General features: G+C 36.8%; 1 protein-coding gene across 1 annotated transcript in view; it reads right to left on the bottom strand.

The window, feature by feature from the left end:
• Nucleotides 1-17041, bottom strand: part of LOC126183489 (cytochrome P450 4C1-like) — a 242223-nt gene that overhangs the window by 17510 nt on the left and 207672 nt on the right. Inside the window, exons 11-13 of the mRNA XM_049925522.1 lie at nucleotides 9646-9714; nucleotides 9360-9528; nucleotides 204-383 (exon numbers count right to left, since the gene is read on the bottom strand). Coding sequence (XP_049781479.1) covers nucleotides 204-383; nucleotides 9360-9528; nucleotides 9646-9714 — 418 coding nt within the window. The remainder of the gene's footprint in view (nucleotides 1-203; nucleotides 384-9359; nucleotides 9529-9645; nucleotides 9715-17041) is intronic.

The raw sequence follows: 17041 nt of genomic DNA on the forward strand, positions 1-17041 counted from the left end.
TTTTGCGAAGCAGGATATGAATGGAGTTGGCAAAGATTTTTCTCTACGCATATGTGGGGCCCCAAGCTCCCTTTCTTCCATCTCATTGAATATTTCAGCTGATGCAGCGACAAACGGAAAATGGTAGATAGAAACAAGACCATTCCTATTTTCATCGCACATCATGATAAGATTCAGATGTACTATAATTTGTGAAGTCTTACCAAGACAGTTCCTCAGTCCTGCACTGAATGGAACAAAGCAGTAAGGATGCCTGCCCTGCATTCTCTCCGGCAGGAAACGGTCTGGATCAAAAGTTTCCGGATTTGGAAAGTGCTCTGGGTTCCTGTTCATGTGGAAAGTACTGATGACTAGAGTAGTTCCAACTGGTACAAGTTTATTTCCTGCAACAAAGAAAAAAATTCAAGTTTCTTTTATTTGTTTTCGAAATTTATTTAAGACATCTATATTACTGGTATTGCAAGCATTTCTCGAAACGCAATCCCACTAAGGAGTAGATTAATTTCACAAACATGTATGATACTGTCTTTTGGAACACACGCTTCTATAAATGATACAGTAAGTTTTAAAACATATAGAAAATGTGAAGTTTCTTGGTAGGTACTTGTGGAAATATTTTTGTGAATGAAATTTTTTTCCAAACGAGCGTAATGTGTGATGGTTGAAACTTATGAGTACTTACAAACTATCCAAATAAGTCAAAGGATGCCCAACAAAATGGTGGTATTCAGCTCAATACAGTAATAACATTGGTACTTTCATAGTAACAGTGTTGTGCAATATTTGGTTATTGGAATAACTGTTCAATATTACTCCCCTAACGTACATCATGTTATCTGTATTTTTAATAAATATTAGTTTTTATAAAACCTTCTACATCGTGGCCTGTACAACATCCTGATGGTATATGGTACACCAAGGAAATTAATGGGCATGATAAAAGCATGCACAGCAGAGGCAAGAGCAAAGGTAGAAACACCAGGCAGAAATATTCACGGAGTTTAACACAATACAGGCTTGCAACAAGGTAATGCCATCTCACCCATACTGATTAATATAATGCTCAGCAATGGAGTCCCAATGACACCACAGTCCAAGCACTGTCGTAACCCAAGACAATGGAGACAGTGAGGGACCTAATGTAGAAACCAACCAGAGCTAGCCTGAACATCAATGCCCAGAAGACGAAAGTAATGCAGAGGATCTGTGTTGAGAACTCCATTGTAAGCAGCGGACCTGAGATGGGCTAAGGCAGAAAACATGAAGTATCTTATCATGTCGTTTAACAAGCGCAACTTAAAGCAGGAGATAAAACAGCAGATTGCTAATGCAGGTAGAACATTCCTCAGCATTATATCACACATCACACATGCTCTCTAGTAAAATGCAACTAAATGCATATGGTCCCGTAATAGTGAAGGTGCCAGAAGTTCTATCATCTCCTTTGGATGCTGTCTCCTCTACAGGAGCTACAGGATCTATCACTCTCGTCCACTTGACCATGAATGGCGTGTCAGTGGTAGGGCTAGGGGCCCTGCACAGAGAAGATAGGAATCAGAGAGAACGCAACAAAATTGGTGTACTGTCTTTTACTGAAACTGAGCTACTAAGACTTATTTCACCTGATGGGAAACCAGACTTATCAAGAGGAGGAAAATGCAAAAAGGCAGGGTCTATTAATCTTCGGCATTTCAAATGTATGGCGAATAATGGTACCTCTTAGGGAAATGGCAGCAATCTATGGGAAGGAACCCAAGGTGCACTTAGTGTGTATGTGTGGGGGCCTCATTCAACATGTTTAAGAGGTTATTTGAACAGTCATTGAGGTAACATGGTGCAACGAACTTCAGATTGAGGTGCACACTGGAGCAAATGATGCCTGCTGTCTGGTCTCTGTGATCACACTGGGATCATTTCAGCATCTGGCAGAGAATGTTGAGAAGACCAGCCTTGCTAATGGAGTTTCAGTGAAGTTCACAATTTGCAGCATTGTCCTCAGAGCTGATCTTGGCCCATGGTTCTCATTCAAACGAGAGGACTGAACCAGGTTCTGAGACAAGCTAGACTGCAACTTCCTAGACTTGTACTATGGGGTTGAGAACTGTAAGGTCCCCTTAATGGGACATGTGTCCATTATTTATAAGAGGCTGTTACCCTGGGGACTGACAATTGTATGCAGGTACATTGATCATGTGAAACCCAACTCACATATTTCTCGGATGATTTCCTGAAAGCCATGGTTCAAGGCAGTTTGGTAGATGTAGTGTTTCCTGATTTCCAGAAAGCACTGGACCTAATACTACACCTACTAGTATGTTTATTATCAGCAGTGCGGTCATGTGGGTTATGAACCAAACTTTGTGACTGGATCGAGGACTGAGGATTTCTTGGTAGAGAGGATGCAGCATGTTATCTTGGATGTAGGTTCATCAACAGATGTAGAAGTAACTTCAAGCAAGCACCAGGGAAGTGTGTTGAGATTGTTGCCATAACTGTCAAATATTAATTATCAAGAAGACAATATTACTAACAATCTCAGAGTTTTTACAGATGATGCAGTTATCTATGATGAAGTATTGTCTGAAAACAGCAGCACAAGTATTCTGTCAGATCTCAATAAGAGTTAAAAGTTGAGCATGGATTGGTTGCTTTAAATGTTCAGAAACGTAAATACAAATATCTGGCTCAGGGGATACTGATCATATGCAGAAAAGGGCACCACAAATGGCCATAGGTTTGTCTTACCCATAGGAGAGTGTCACAGAGATGTGGAAGAAACAGGAAATGCAGACACCTGAAGATTGGTGCAAATTATCCCAAGAAAGCATATGTACAAAGCTCCAAGAACCACCTTTAAATGATGTATCTAGGAATATACGACTACCCCTAGGTAATGTTCCCATAGTGACCATGATTAACTGTGTTTGGTTAACTATTGTAGTCTGTTACCTAGTAAATAGTTTTATTGCTTTATGTATCTCCAATCTTTCTCTAAATTTTGAACCTATGAATTTATTGTCTCTGGTTGGTAGAAAACTTTGAGTTTCTGTACTTCTAATATTTAGACAGGAGCCTCAAATGCTCATTTGATGAAAAATAATTCCTTCCATCACGCACTTCTAACTGAGAGGGAGTGCAATATGAAGATAAGCCTACAGATATCATTATCTTTCATTGTATTTTACTTCCATCATTCTAAATACAAATGAAATAATGGTATTGGTACATTAAGCTCCTAACTTAATAATTTTTTGCCGTTATTTCTGATCTGCAAATGACATATAGTAATCAAAATATATTGGCGAAAACCAGCCCTTACAAAGCAATTATTTCCACCTCTGCAAATACATGTTTCTTCAGTCAACTCATGTCCATTACCAGGAGGTAGTTCAAACCCAAGACAGATAAATATACTTATTTTTTCATCAATGTAAGCTTACTGTTAAAATCTGAAAACCAAAATGACATGTTTCTGTGAAAGAAATTTTTCCCCATTGTTATTCGCATTACTTTCACCAGTTTGGGTACATAACATTTCAAACTAATTAGACATTATTTATCCACCTAAAGTTTTAATTTGACATGTTGGTTTTCGAGTATTTATTTTGGCTGTGTTACAAGTAGTGATACTTACATGCCTATCTGATGTTTATTAATCTAGAACAACATGTACCGACCTAAGAATCTGCCTGCAGTGATTGTACTCTTGAGCTGTTTGCATCCACTTTGATTCAAGACACAACTGTCTTGAACATTTTATTTTGTCCATATGATCATGTTCTGGGTCTGCTAAGAGTGTGTGGTTTCTTGTTTTTGCAGTGGCACTGCTTTTTACAACAATGAAAGTCACATGCCCATCAAAGACTTCTTGCTTTCATGTTATGAATGATGTTTAGTTGACAAATAAATTCATAAAATTCTTTATTTTTTTCTTCTTCTCCATCCACATGCATCTTACAGTAGATGAACTGGATTGATGGAACTATCCACACCAGTCTCTCCTGTGAAAGCCTCAATCTCTGCACACCTACTGCAGCAAACATCGATATGTATCTACTTACTGTAGTTGAGCCTTGCCTCCCTCAACAACTTTTGCTCCCCACATTTCCCTCCATTATCAGATTAACTATACTTTAATGCCTTCTGGGGTGTCCTATAAATGTATACATACTTTTAATCAAGTTATACAATACAGATCTTTTGTCTGTGACTCATTTCAGTACCTCTTCATTCATTATTATTTCTACCCACTTAATCTTCATTATCCTTCTGTAACATCACATTTCAAAAGCTACTACAGTCTTATTCTAAGTACTGTTGTTCATTCACACTTCACTTCCAAATAACGCTACTGGTGTAGAGTCTACTTCAGACAAATACTTTCAGAAAAGACTTCCTACAACTTAAATTCATATTTGATCTTAACATACTTCTCTTCTCAAAGATGTTTACTCTCTGCTTCTGCCATCATAAGTTGTTTTGCTACCTACATAGCAAAACATCCACTACCAGTGCCTAATTCTCTAATCAGACGATTTATTACAACTACACTCACTAACCCATATTTTACTTTTGTTGATATTATTTTCAGCCTCTTCTCAAGACAATATCCACTCCATTAAATCCTTTGTGATATCTGACAGTCACCATGTCACCACGTAACCTGGAAACCTTAAATATTTTATTTTGTGTTCTTGAACTTGAATTCTCTTTCTAAATTTCTCCCCAGTTTTCTATACTGCTAACTCTATGTACATACTGAAGAACATGAGGGATAGGCAACAACTCTGTCCCACTCCCTTCTCAATTATTGACTCCCTTTCATTGTATGACTCTTATAACTACAGTACTATTTTGTTTACAAGTTACAGAAACTTCTTGCTACCTGTGTTTTTCCTCACCTACTTTTCTAAGACGAATCATGGGGGCAGTATTGTCTCATATGTTCCTACATTTCTCCATAATCTATATCAATCCTTCTCCAGGTTGGCTTGTACTAGTTGTTCCATCCTTCTATAGCCAATTTATGTTATTATTGGCAACCATGAGATATTAAATTGACTGTTCAGCAATATTCAGCACCTGCCTTCTTTGGTGTTGCAATCAACACATTATTCTTTAAGTCTGACATTATTTCTGCTGTCTTATATATCCTGCATAACAGGTGGAATAGTTTTGCCATGGCTAGATCTCCCATGGACATTAATAATTCTGAGGCAATTTCATCCACACTCAGTCCCTTGTTTTAATTTGCCACTATGCATCATCTATTAATATCATTTTTAGAGATCTATTTCCATATTGCATTTTACAGATTCTCATTCCTTGATTATATTTCTGTTTTTGTGTTATACAAGTACTCCTAGTGAGCCATCTCTTTTGCCTAATTGTTCCTCTGCTGCCTTCTCTATTTCATGTCTCAAAGCTACCAAATTGTCTTCTGATCTACTGCTTCCTCTTGTTCCAGTAAATAATTGCATAACACTCCCTGCAAACTCTCAACATCTTCTGGCTCTTTCAATGTACCCAGGTGCCATCTATCAGGCTGGTGTGTAAGTTCATAGCATTTTTGTTTTGCATGATGGTATTCAGCTTGCTTTTGGTTTTTTATTGATTGTCATTTTTATTGTAGTTTAATGTAGCTGTTTAAGTTTACACATTGTCATTTTGTCATTTCAAGCTAGGTAGTATCGACTCCCTAACTTTAAATTGCTTGTGGACGCTAGAAAATGAAGTGCCAACTGGAGAAACTAGTATATTTATGACATATTCTTCTGTATGAGTTTGACGGATGGGTGACAGCAATGGAGGCAGCCAAAACATTTGTGCCATTGCACAGAAAAAGCTAGAAAATGGCTTTCTTGTTTTAAGGAGAATCATACTGACATCAGTGATTTTCCACTTGCAGGAAGACTTTTGGGGTTTGATAATGACCATTTAAACGCATCAATCCACAATGGTCCATGTCACTGTATTCAAGAACTGGCAAATGTGACGAACTGTGATCATTCCACCACTGTGTGATGTTTGCATGCCATGGAGAAGGCTTAAAAATCAAGTGCATGGGTACCACATGCTCTAAGCCAAAATCACAAAAACCAGTGGGTGGCCATGTGTGAATCTCTGCTTGCTCATCATCAATCGGCTTGTATTGCTCATCATCAATCGGCTTGTACAAAACACCAACCATTACTAATCAGTGTTACTATTGCTAATGAAAAATTGTCTCTTCATGCTAACATAGGGAAAAGAAAGAAATGGTTGAGCCCAAAGAATGCAACAACTCCTCTTACAAAGACCTGAGTGCATCCACAAAAGATAATTTGATGCATCTGGTGGGACAGCAATGTTTTGGTGTACTAACAATTGCTTCCCCAAGGTGTAACCATTACTGCTGACATTTATTGTCAACAGATGAGACCTCTTGCAGATGATATCCAAGAACTACATCCAAGAAGACTGCATGAAGTGATGCTACTCAACGATAATGACTGCTTGCATTCTGCTAGACTGACAAAACATGCTATATACAGGAGTTTTGTAGGGAAGTCATTCCACATCCAAATTATTCACCTTATCTTGTGGCCTCAGATTTTCATCTTTTCTGTTCTCAGTTGAATAACATTCAAGGAACTTCCTTTCTGGATGAAAATGCCCTCCAAACTTGGCTTGGTGAGATCTTTGTCTCAAAATAGAAAGATTTTACAGTCACAGAATCAAAAAGTTACCCCAGTGCTGGCAGACTATTGTAATAGTGAAGGAGAATATATCATTCATGACTGATGTCTCTGTTATGTGTATCTGTTGTATTTATTAAACATATGGAAAAACACAATGAACTTATTCACCAACCCAATACTTAATTTCCTATCTGTCTCCAGTTTCTTCAGTTTTAATCTGTACTGCATAAATAATAGATTATGCTGATAGTCCACATGTTTTTAGTTTAAAATCAGGTTTCTAAATATGTTTTACCATTGTACAATCTATTTGAAACCTTCCAATGTCTCCATATACTTATCATAGTTAAAATATTTGTTCATTATTCTTAAGCTAATCATAGATAATGATTAAATTGAGCTCTGTGCAAAATTCTACCAGGTGTTTCCCCTTTCATTGTGTTCCTCCATGTCATGTTCATTAACTATTTTTCCTTTTCCTGCTATCAAATTCTGATACCCCCTTAACACCAAATTTTCATCTCCCTGTACCAAATGATTTATTTTATTTCAGCATACATTTTCTCAATCTCTTCATCATCTTCAGGAGCTAATTGGTCTATCATTTATGATCCTGTGTATGTCTTAGTTTTGTGTCTAGTTTTGTGTCGGTCTTGGCTATGATAATAAGTTCACTGTGCTGTTCATGGTACTTTGCCCTCTTTCCTAGTTCCATATCTCCAGCAATTGATTTTGGTTTGATAAATCTGTATTAACTTAACTAGAAATCTCTTTCATTCCACCATCATGCTTCACCAATTCCCATTATGTCTAATATCAAGTTATCTATTCCCTTTTCTATCCTACCTACCCACCCAATTATGTGATATATCATTCACTCTCTTAGCTGTAGACTGTCAGATTTGCATTTCTTCTAACTGCAGCATTCTCCTGAGTAGTCCCAGTACATAGATTTGAATCTTATATCTGGAATATTTTACCCATTATTAAACCACACACTAAAGCTGCAAGTTCTTGAGAACCATAATGGCTGTAGTTTCCCCTTTATTTCATCTTTCCACAGTATAAAAATAGTAATTTCATGTTGGCTAATGTTAAAAGGCCAGATCAGTAAATTATCCAGGCTGTTGGCACTGGAATTACTGAAAAGGCTGCTGCAGCTCTTCAGGAACAATAAGTTAATTTGGCCTCTCCACAAACATCCTTCTGAAGTGATTACACCAGTGTTATTGGTGTACACTGATCAGCCAGAACATTATGACCACCTACCTAATAGCTACTACATCCACCTTTGGCATGGATAACAGCAGCAGCTTTGCATGGCATAGAAGCAATGAAGCAATGGTAGTTCACCGGAGGGAGCAGGCACCACATCTGCACATACAAGTCACCTAATTCCCATAAATTCCACGGAGGGGGAGGGGCAGGGGTGATGAGCTCTGACACCATGTTTAGTCACTTCACAGATGTGTTCAATCAGGTTCAGATCTGACAAGTTTAGGGGGGGGAGCACACATCAACTGGAGCTCACCAATGTGTTCACTGAACCACTCCATCACACTCCTGTCTTGTGACATGGCTCATCTTGTTGAAAAATGCCACTGCTGTTGGGAAACATGATCGTCATGAAGGGGTTACATGGTCTGCAACCAGTGTATAATATTCTTTGGCCTTTATGGTGCCTTGTACGATCTCCACTAGATCCATGGATGCCCACGTGAATATTTACCAGGGTATAATGGAGTCCCCACCAGCTTGTCACCGTACCACAGTACAGATGTCAAGGAGGTGTTCCCCTGGAAGACAATCAGCATGATGAAGAATGTATCAGACTATGCAGCACTCTGCCACTGTGCCACTGACCAGTGCTGATGGTCATGTCTCCATTTAAGTTGTAGTTGCCAATGTTGTGGTGTTAACATTGGCACATGATTGGGTCCTCGGCTGCAGAGGCCTATGGCTATAAATGTTCACTGCACTGCATGTTCAGACACTCATTTACTATGCCCAGTATTAAAGTCTGATGTTAGTTCCCCCACAGTTTGCTGCCTGTCCTGTATTACCAGTCTGCCCAGCAGCCCACGATGTCCAACATCTGTAATGAGGGGTGGCCACCCAACCCGACGATGTCTGAAGTGAGTCACATTGGTTTCACCACAAGTTGAAGACACTCACCAGAGCACTTGTTTGACACCCAACAAGTCATCCAGTTTCCAAAATGCTTGTGCCAAGCCTCCAGCCCTTGATCAAGCTCAAATACATCACATGCCTTCCCCATTCTACACGTGGACAGGATGCTCACTGATAGTACACGCGCTGTGCATGTGTCTTACTAGCAGTTATTCCTCACTAGGTGATGCAGCTATTGCCTGGACAGGTTTATATTTGGTAGTACGCCAGTGGTCATAATGTTCTGGCTGATCAGTGTATGTATTGTTGAAGTACACAAGCTATTTCACTGCAGCAAGTTTCACGGTTCATGGGGGAATTAATATGGTAATGAACTAAGAATTGGAGAGTAGAAATTGTAGATGGAAGAAGTGGTTAACATTTGATCACAAACTTCTGAAGTTGTTACCAGTAATTTTTTAAAGGAATAAGAGGGGAAACACATTGGAGCAGTTGAATAGCACACATAACAAATGCTTTTAAATAAATCAAATTTTAATAATAACTCACTGATTTTTAGTTCTTGGTCCAGTTCGCGAGCATACAATGGAACTGTTGCATACAGTCTCAATGTCTCTTTTATCACTCTCTCTAAATATTTCATCTCTTGCAAGTCTCGAAATGTTGCAGGCCGATCTGAATCACCAAAAAGCTCACGAATCTCACTGTAAGCTTTTTCCTAAAATAATAATAATCAGGTTTCAAAATTATGGTGTGCATCACAAATATTTGTTACTACCTTACTTCTAATCAGTGCTAAATCATCAAATCAGAGAGAGGTAACCATGTTCTTTACCTGTACATCCGCATGCTTGGCAAGTGCCCACAGAGCAAAACTGGTGCATGATGCTGTTGTGTCATGACCCTGAAATAAATCAGAGTTATTAAGCTAGGTACTTCATAATATTTCCTCAGTACTGTCCTTTTTGATGAGTAGCCTCTTTCTATCAATATTAAGCAATATTATTACAGACAGATATTTTATTTTGCAATAGGTGGCTATAACAGTTATTTATAAACAGAAGTGACATTTTCAAAAATTAACAGCTGAACCTCATAAATGTGGAATTCTGTGAGCTTTCACTCTGCCAAGGAGAAACTATGTAACAATTGACAACATGTTGTTATGGATATTTATCTAGGAAAAATGAAATTACCTTTCTGTGGATCAAATAACTGAAAGACATCATGAGAAATCAAATAACGCTTTCCATGTTTCGTACTTTTCAGCAGTGTCACTACTGCTTAAATACTAGCTTTTCCCACATTATACTTCTGCTGATGTTTTTTGAAAAGATGCAATTAGCAATAAATGGTTGCATCAAAGTTATAAAGTCCATAATGTTACTGGCAAACATAGTCAATCTCAAAAAAATGCAAGCAAGAGCTACAAGAAATGTAATCGTTCACCTCGGGGAACAGACCAGTATATTAAACAGCGCCATCTCTTGATCGTACTCAACTTGCATGCTGAGGAAATTAGTCTTCATCTTTATTTAAATTACCATACTAGTGATGCAGGGCACTTCATCTTTATTTAAATTACCATACTAGTGGTGCAGAGTGAGGAGCACCATGACTCAACAAATGTTCAGGATGACGTGTTCAAACTATTGTCATAAACTGCATGGTGGTAATTGAAGAATACCTTAATATTTAATATTACAAGCAATTAGCTTCCTTACTAACAAGGACAAAATGTAATACCACATAGGCGTATATACAGATGGATGTTTTATGCCAGTTCTGACACAAAATACAAAACCACAATATTTATCAGTATTGCCACAGTTGTTGACTACATCATTCATGACCAAAACAACAGACACCATGCATTCATATAATTGATTTACCTCGATGGGCAATGAATCCACCACCTTAAGTGAAGTCGCACAATTATGTTTGGCTTCCTGAGGAAATCTCATAGTAGTGAGTATGGAGGACATGGGTGAGGACTGCAGATAGGTGGCACTAGGTGAATCAGTTGAGAAGTATGCTGCGGTAGTCCATGCAATTCCAGTAAGTAGTGTGTCTAGGTGGCACAGTGGTTAACACAACTGCCTTGTAAACAGGAGATCCCTTGTTTGAGTGCCATTCCAGACACACATTTTCACTCATCACCACTAATTCTGCATAAAGTCCTGATACAGCTGACATCAACAGACATGAAGAACAGCACATTTTGCACAATTGTTTATGATTTTTTGTGAATTTTATCTTTACTGTCCAGAGTGGTCATATTGAACCCTTTAAGATAATACTATAATTGTATTTATTGGTATGCCTTATATGTATTTCATTCACTCCCATACTTCCTTTGTAATGAAATAATTAACTTTTCATCATACTATAGTGGTATGAATGGACAACAATGGATTCAATAAAGTTTACATTTGTTTGTCATTCCCTTCCAAAAATCACTTTATTTTTTGCACACCTGTATCCAAATTATTTTGTTTTATGATATAGTAGTTGTCTTTGTTATTATTATTATTATTATTATTATTATTAATGTGGTACATAGTAACAGCAATGGCCACTATACAACATACTTTAGTTTATCATTCCTTTACAAGGATCAGTCTTTTATCTTACAGCTCATGTCTATCAGCGCTGTACCCAGACTCTTCCTGATCTGAAGGATAGCTTACAATGAAATATCACTCTGATTACACTGGATATGCCGCAAGGATATAGTGAGGTGAGGTGAAGATTGAAATGCATCATAAACACTATTTACATCAAGATAAGATACTTCCAGGCTTACAAAGTGTTCTGAATGATGAGTAGAAATATGTTCAGTGAAATTATGAGATTCCCAAGATTTATTGAGAAGTCTACATGCTCTGTCCATTTACAGACTGATAAATTTGATTGGTTTCTGATGTTTGAAACTAATTCATAGAAAACCTCACCATGTGCTACAAACCCTGATTTGACACAACAAGACATGAGCAAGGCTGGTGCCTGTTGACACATTTCATTGCTTCGAAGCTTGACAAGTATGAGCAAAAGCTCTGGTTAGCTGTAGATGTTGATACCATGTATATTCTCAATTGTTTCTGTTATCTTGGTAAGGATATTACATGATCACAAAGTGGAAGGATTTCATATTATGTAGTGATGCATCTTATGGAACCATTTCTATTCAAAAGCAGGAACATTTCAACAGATAATTATTGCACTTCCCTCAAACTTGCAGCAAAATTGGAACAATAGTCAGCCACCATCTTAGGAACAGTAAATAGAGTAAGAAGAGAAATACTACATGCTCTGAAGTGTTTGAAGGCTCCTCTGTAGGTGATAAAAATTTAAAAATGTGATGACATTTTCTTGTGGGTCTATCAAGGAAAGAAAATGACAACATGTTAGTGAAGAGTTCCCTTCATCCTAGTGTCACTATAAATACACATGAGAAAAAAATTCAGAAACTATGTTATTACAGCAATACAATGTTTGGGATTCACCATACAGTATTCAGTCAAGACTGCCTCAAAAAGATGGCCAGTACATGCCTTCCACATATTCTTGATCTAACAGGAATAAATGCATATGTCATATTCTCGACTAGTACTGGGAAGTAGATCACAAGACGACATTCTTCAGCTGCTTGCAGAGGCACTACACTCTGAGTAAGTTAATAGTCACTCAGTTTGTTGGAGCACAGACAATTATGAAAACAATGGAATGAAAAGGAAGACAAATCACCCAAAAACACCAAAAATGTCAAGTTCTCAAATTCTACAAGTGTGATAAACACTTCTTTCAAGTGCACTTTTGGTAAGAAGATGATTCGTACAATACACACAAAGAAAACTGAATATGAAAGTGTCAGTTGCACAGAAGTATGAACTAGCTAAATTTTCTGTAAATAAAAATAATTCAATGTTTCTATGCATTTAAAACTAAGAAAATGCCCTCACTTTCTTACTCTTCTTCAGGATGTATGGATTTAAATGAGGTTTGTTTATTTTTTAATAACTGATGTTATTTGTGTTATGTTGCAATTTCTTCAGAATTATATATCCTAAATGGTATATAAATAATATAAAAACATCAAAATATAATAATTGCATTCAGTTTTTAAATAATAGCTCAGAACATTATTGTTATACAGTATGAGTCAAAATGACCCATCGGGGCATTACAGGTATCAGTGAATGGCTGGACATCATAGTGATATACTATGCTGATGACACAACCCTGATCACCTCACATCAGAACATCTCAACTTTGTGCACTAATCACTCAGATCTGTCCTCCACTGGTTCTTAGAGTTTTGCTCTACCAGAATTACAGTTTCATAGTTTTGGTACATTATATAGATGATGTAGTAAACTGTAAAATTACCACCAGTATTGCTAGAATAGGCAGGGAAAGAAACATAAATGAATGTGTCAGAGAGAAACTAGGACCTGATGTCCTCACTTTGTTTTTTGTTTGTTTGGTTTTTCCTTTTGCACATAGTTAAAACTGTACATCATTCAGTATTAGTCCATTGTGTATTTTAAATTTGTAGAGAATATATATTGCATTTATAAGTATTAAAAATTAGTTGATCACATAAGATCTCTGCCTTTATGTAACCAAAGCATCTATTGTTGATTCAAGTACAGTTTACATGCACAAATATACGAAATATTATATAATTATTGTTGTGATTTTCTAGAACATTCTTCATCGTGATCAAAGGCAAGAGTTTATTAAGTAACTGTCTTTTCTAGCACTATATGATAAATCTGTATTGTTTCTTTATTTTTATTACAATGTCCCTATGTTTCATATTACAAATCAACAATTTTTAATAAAACCTGAATTAACCACTGATAATATCAGTTGTGCTATAAATATTGTTTATTTGTAAGTAACAGATAGGAGGATAACTATGTAGAATGAAAATGTTGTATGGTTACCCAGCCCTTACTATATCCTTAATCAGTTTCTAGATGGTTCACAGCTTCTTGCTCTTAGGGGAATCTAGCAAGACACTGATCACATATGCGAAGAAAGTGATTATTATGAGCTAATAGCCAACAGGTATGCAACACACCAAACATACCAGGTAACATGGATATGACCTTAAGTGACCAAAGCTGCTTGAAAAACTACTGTAGTCTACATGTACTAATGACAGTCTAACGTAACCTACAGAAGTTTTAAAACTCTACCTGTTCACATCAAATAAATTGTTCTCTGATTCAGAGAAATCACAGCATCTTCCTTTAGGGTTACTGATATCCACAAAAAATAAGTCTGTAAAACTACTGTGAATACATATTGACTCCAAATTAACTGGGCACAACTTCTAAGTCATGTGCAAAAAGTCTTCATGAGTCTCCTATCTGCTTTGGAAACATAGAGACATAATTAGTATTGACTATCTTTGAGTAATGTATTTTGGGATCTTTGAATCACATATTACTTATAGCCTTCTGATTTGGGGATGCACCTCTTATGTTACTGAACTTTCGAAAATACATAAAAGATAATTATGCATAATGTGCAAAACTGGTCCTGATGAGCACTGTTTTCCTCTCTTTAGTAGGCTCAGACTATTGTAAACCTGTATATATACAACCATGTACTATTTGTATAAAAACAGTACTATCAGGGAAGAAATTCATAACTATAGCACTAGACTAAAGGCAGAGCAGGACATACTGTGGTACAGGATAACAAAAGAAAGGTAACTCCCACAAAGTAAATACTGTACTTTAAAAATCTATGATAAACTACTACAAACTGCTCAAGGTATACAATTAAACATTCTTTAAGAAAGACTGTATAACTGCTTACCAGACAACCCATTTTACTGAATAAAAGTTTTATTAAATGAGTTGTGCTGAAACCAATTTGTAAAATGACTGTTTCTTCCTTTTCTTCCTGGGCCTATAGCCCTTAATGGGCCTTGGCCTGCTCTAGGACATCATTTCATTCATCACTATCTTGTGTCTCCATCCTCTGACATCAACAATTTTTAAATCTTCTCGTATGTCATCTGAGTATAAAAGTCTTAGTCTTTCCCTGTATTCATCCCACTAGGTTTTGTAGCAGCAGTATTTTTGTTGGTTTCTTATGTTCCATGTGAAAAACATGGCTGACCCATTTCAGGCAGTTTATCTTAATTAACTTTATGATTTTAAGATCTTCATATTATCTGTAAAGTTCAAAATTATATTTGTCTGCACCATGCTTCATTAACTGTCCCATTCAAAATATCCTATTAGCTCTTCACACTGTAGATCAGTGTCCAAGTTCCTGAGTCATATGTTAATAGTGGATGTATTAAAGTTTTATCCATTTCACACTTTGTTGTCCTGGCCAGATTTATGGACTTAAGTTGTGGGGCCAGCCGGTAATCATTTTTATTCTGTCCTTGCAGTAATATGCACATCACCTGCATAGGCCAGAACCTGTAACATTCTGTTGTATATTTTGCCTGTTGTGTTGACTTCAGCTGTCCTTATTTTCTTCTCTAGCACTATGTTAAAAAGCATAACATGAGAGTGATCCCATAGCCTCAATCCAGTTAATTTCAAACTTTGTGCTAAATTTCCTTATATCCATTCTTTACAAACTACTTTTTCCAAAGTCAAACTTATGTCGCATATTAACTGTTGTGGTATTCCCAGTTCATTCATGGCTTCAATAAGCCTAAATCTTTTTACAGTGTCATTGGTGCTTTAAAACGAACGAATATATGATATGTTGCTATACTGTACTCCCTCAGGGTGGATATCTGGTTAGTGGGGAGGAGAATATTTTATATGCGGTGTTCAATAGTGTAATTCCCCTATATTTTGTACAGTCCAGGATGTGCCCCTTCTTATGTACAGCACATATTACTCCCATATTCAAATGATCTGGGACAGCTTTTTTTTTGTCCATATATCTGAGATCAGGGCTTCCATGCTAATAAGCAGATGATCTACACCACACATTACAAGCTCAGCTGGTAGGCTGTCATTGCTAGATTACTTATTGTTGGCTAGTTTTTTTTTATTGCTAGCTGATTCTCTGGCATTAAGGTATCCCACTTACCTCTTCTTCCACTTGCTGGTTTTCTCTTAGTTCCCATGCTTGAGTATTCTTTGAGTATAATAATCCCTTAAATTACTCTGTCCAATGATGTAACATTCCTTTCTGTAGTGCTATTAGTTCACTATTATTTCCTCTACATTATCTTATTTTTGGTTGAAATTCCTTGCTAAGGTTATTGACCTTTCATTAGAATTTCCTGCTTCTATTGTGTTTTCCACATGTTTCATTTTTCTTTTGTTTTCACCATTCTGCTTCAGAACTGGCAAGATCTCCTTCTCTTTTACATTTGAGCATTGTCTAAAATATAAATCAACATTTTATTAACAAATACGCCAAGTACACTTTAAACACTTTTCAGTCTTTATTTTCACTTTATATTCAGTCACTGTATCACTCTGACTACTCACACTTCACTATCTGATTTCATTCATTCACTGCAGTACACTTTTGAATACTTCCTTTGCCAATGATAAGAACTTTATGTTCAAACAGATGACAGGTCTTGCTTTATACACCCCTACCAATGGTAGTGCCACCAATGACGAATTCCATACCGTACTGAAAAGGCTTCTAATGGTCCACAATGTTCCAGATCATTCTACAATATTTGAGAGTGTTCTGGAATGTTGTGGAATGTTCTCAAATACTTTTCAGTATTCTGGAAGGTTCTATAAATTTCTAGGGGTCAAAACTTCCCAGCTCTTATATCTTAAAAAGCACTCCCTTCAGATAAAGATGGGAACCTTCTTCTTCAATGGGGGATAGAGGGCTACCACATCATATAACTGCCTTGATTCACCGGACTTGCTTCTGAGTTTTAGCAGCACACACATTGTATGCTTATAATGTATATTGAACCTTGTTAATTCTATTTAGTCACTGTAGTCACTGTTTCAACATGTATAATATTTTGCAGCTCTGTATATTAATTGTGTTCTCCAACTTTGTAACTGTTGTGTCTACTGAACACATACTCAGTGCCTTAATATTTATGGTATTTACAAACTGCTTGTATATGAACTGTATCTATTCATTGTACACATTGTCAGAAATTTTATTCTGATATTTACCAAAGACCAAGCCTTTCTCATATTGCATGTTCAATGATCAATAAAGATTCTTGATTGTTCAACAGAGATTTTCTTGTACTT

The sequence above is a fragment of the Schistocerca cancellata genome, chromosome 4 (assembly GCF_023864275.1).
Source record: "Schistocerca cancellata isolate TAMUIC-IGC-003103 chromosome 4, iqSchCanc2.1, whole genome shotgun sequence".
NCBI classification, from domain to species: Eukaryota; Metazoa; Arthropoda; class Insecta; order Orthoptera; family Acrididae; genus Schistocerca; species Schistocerca cancellata.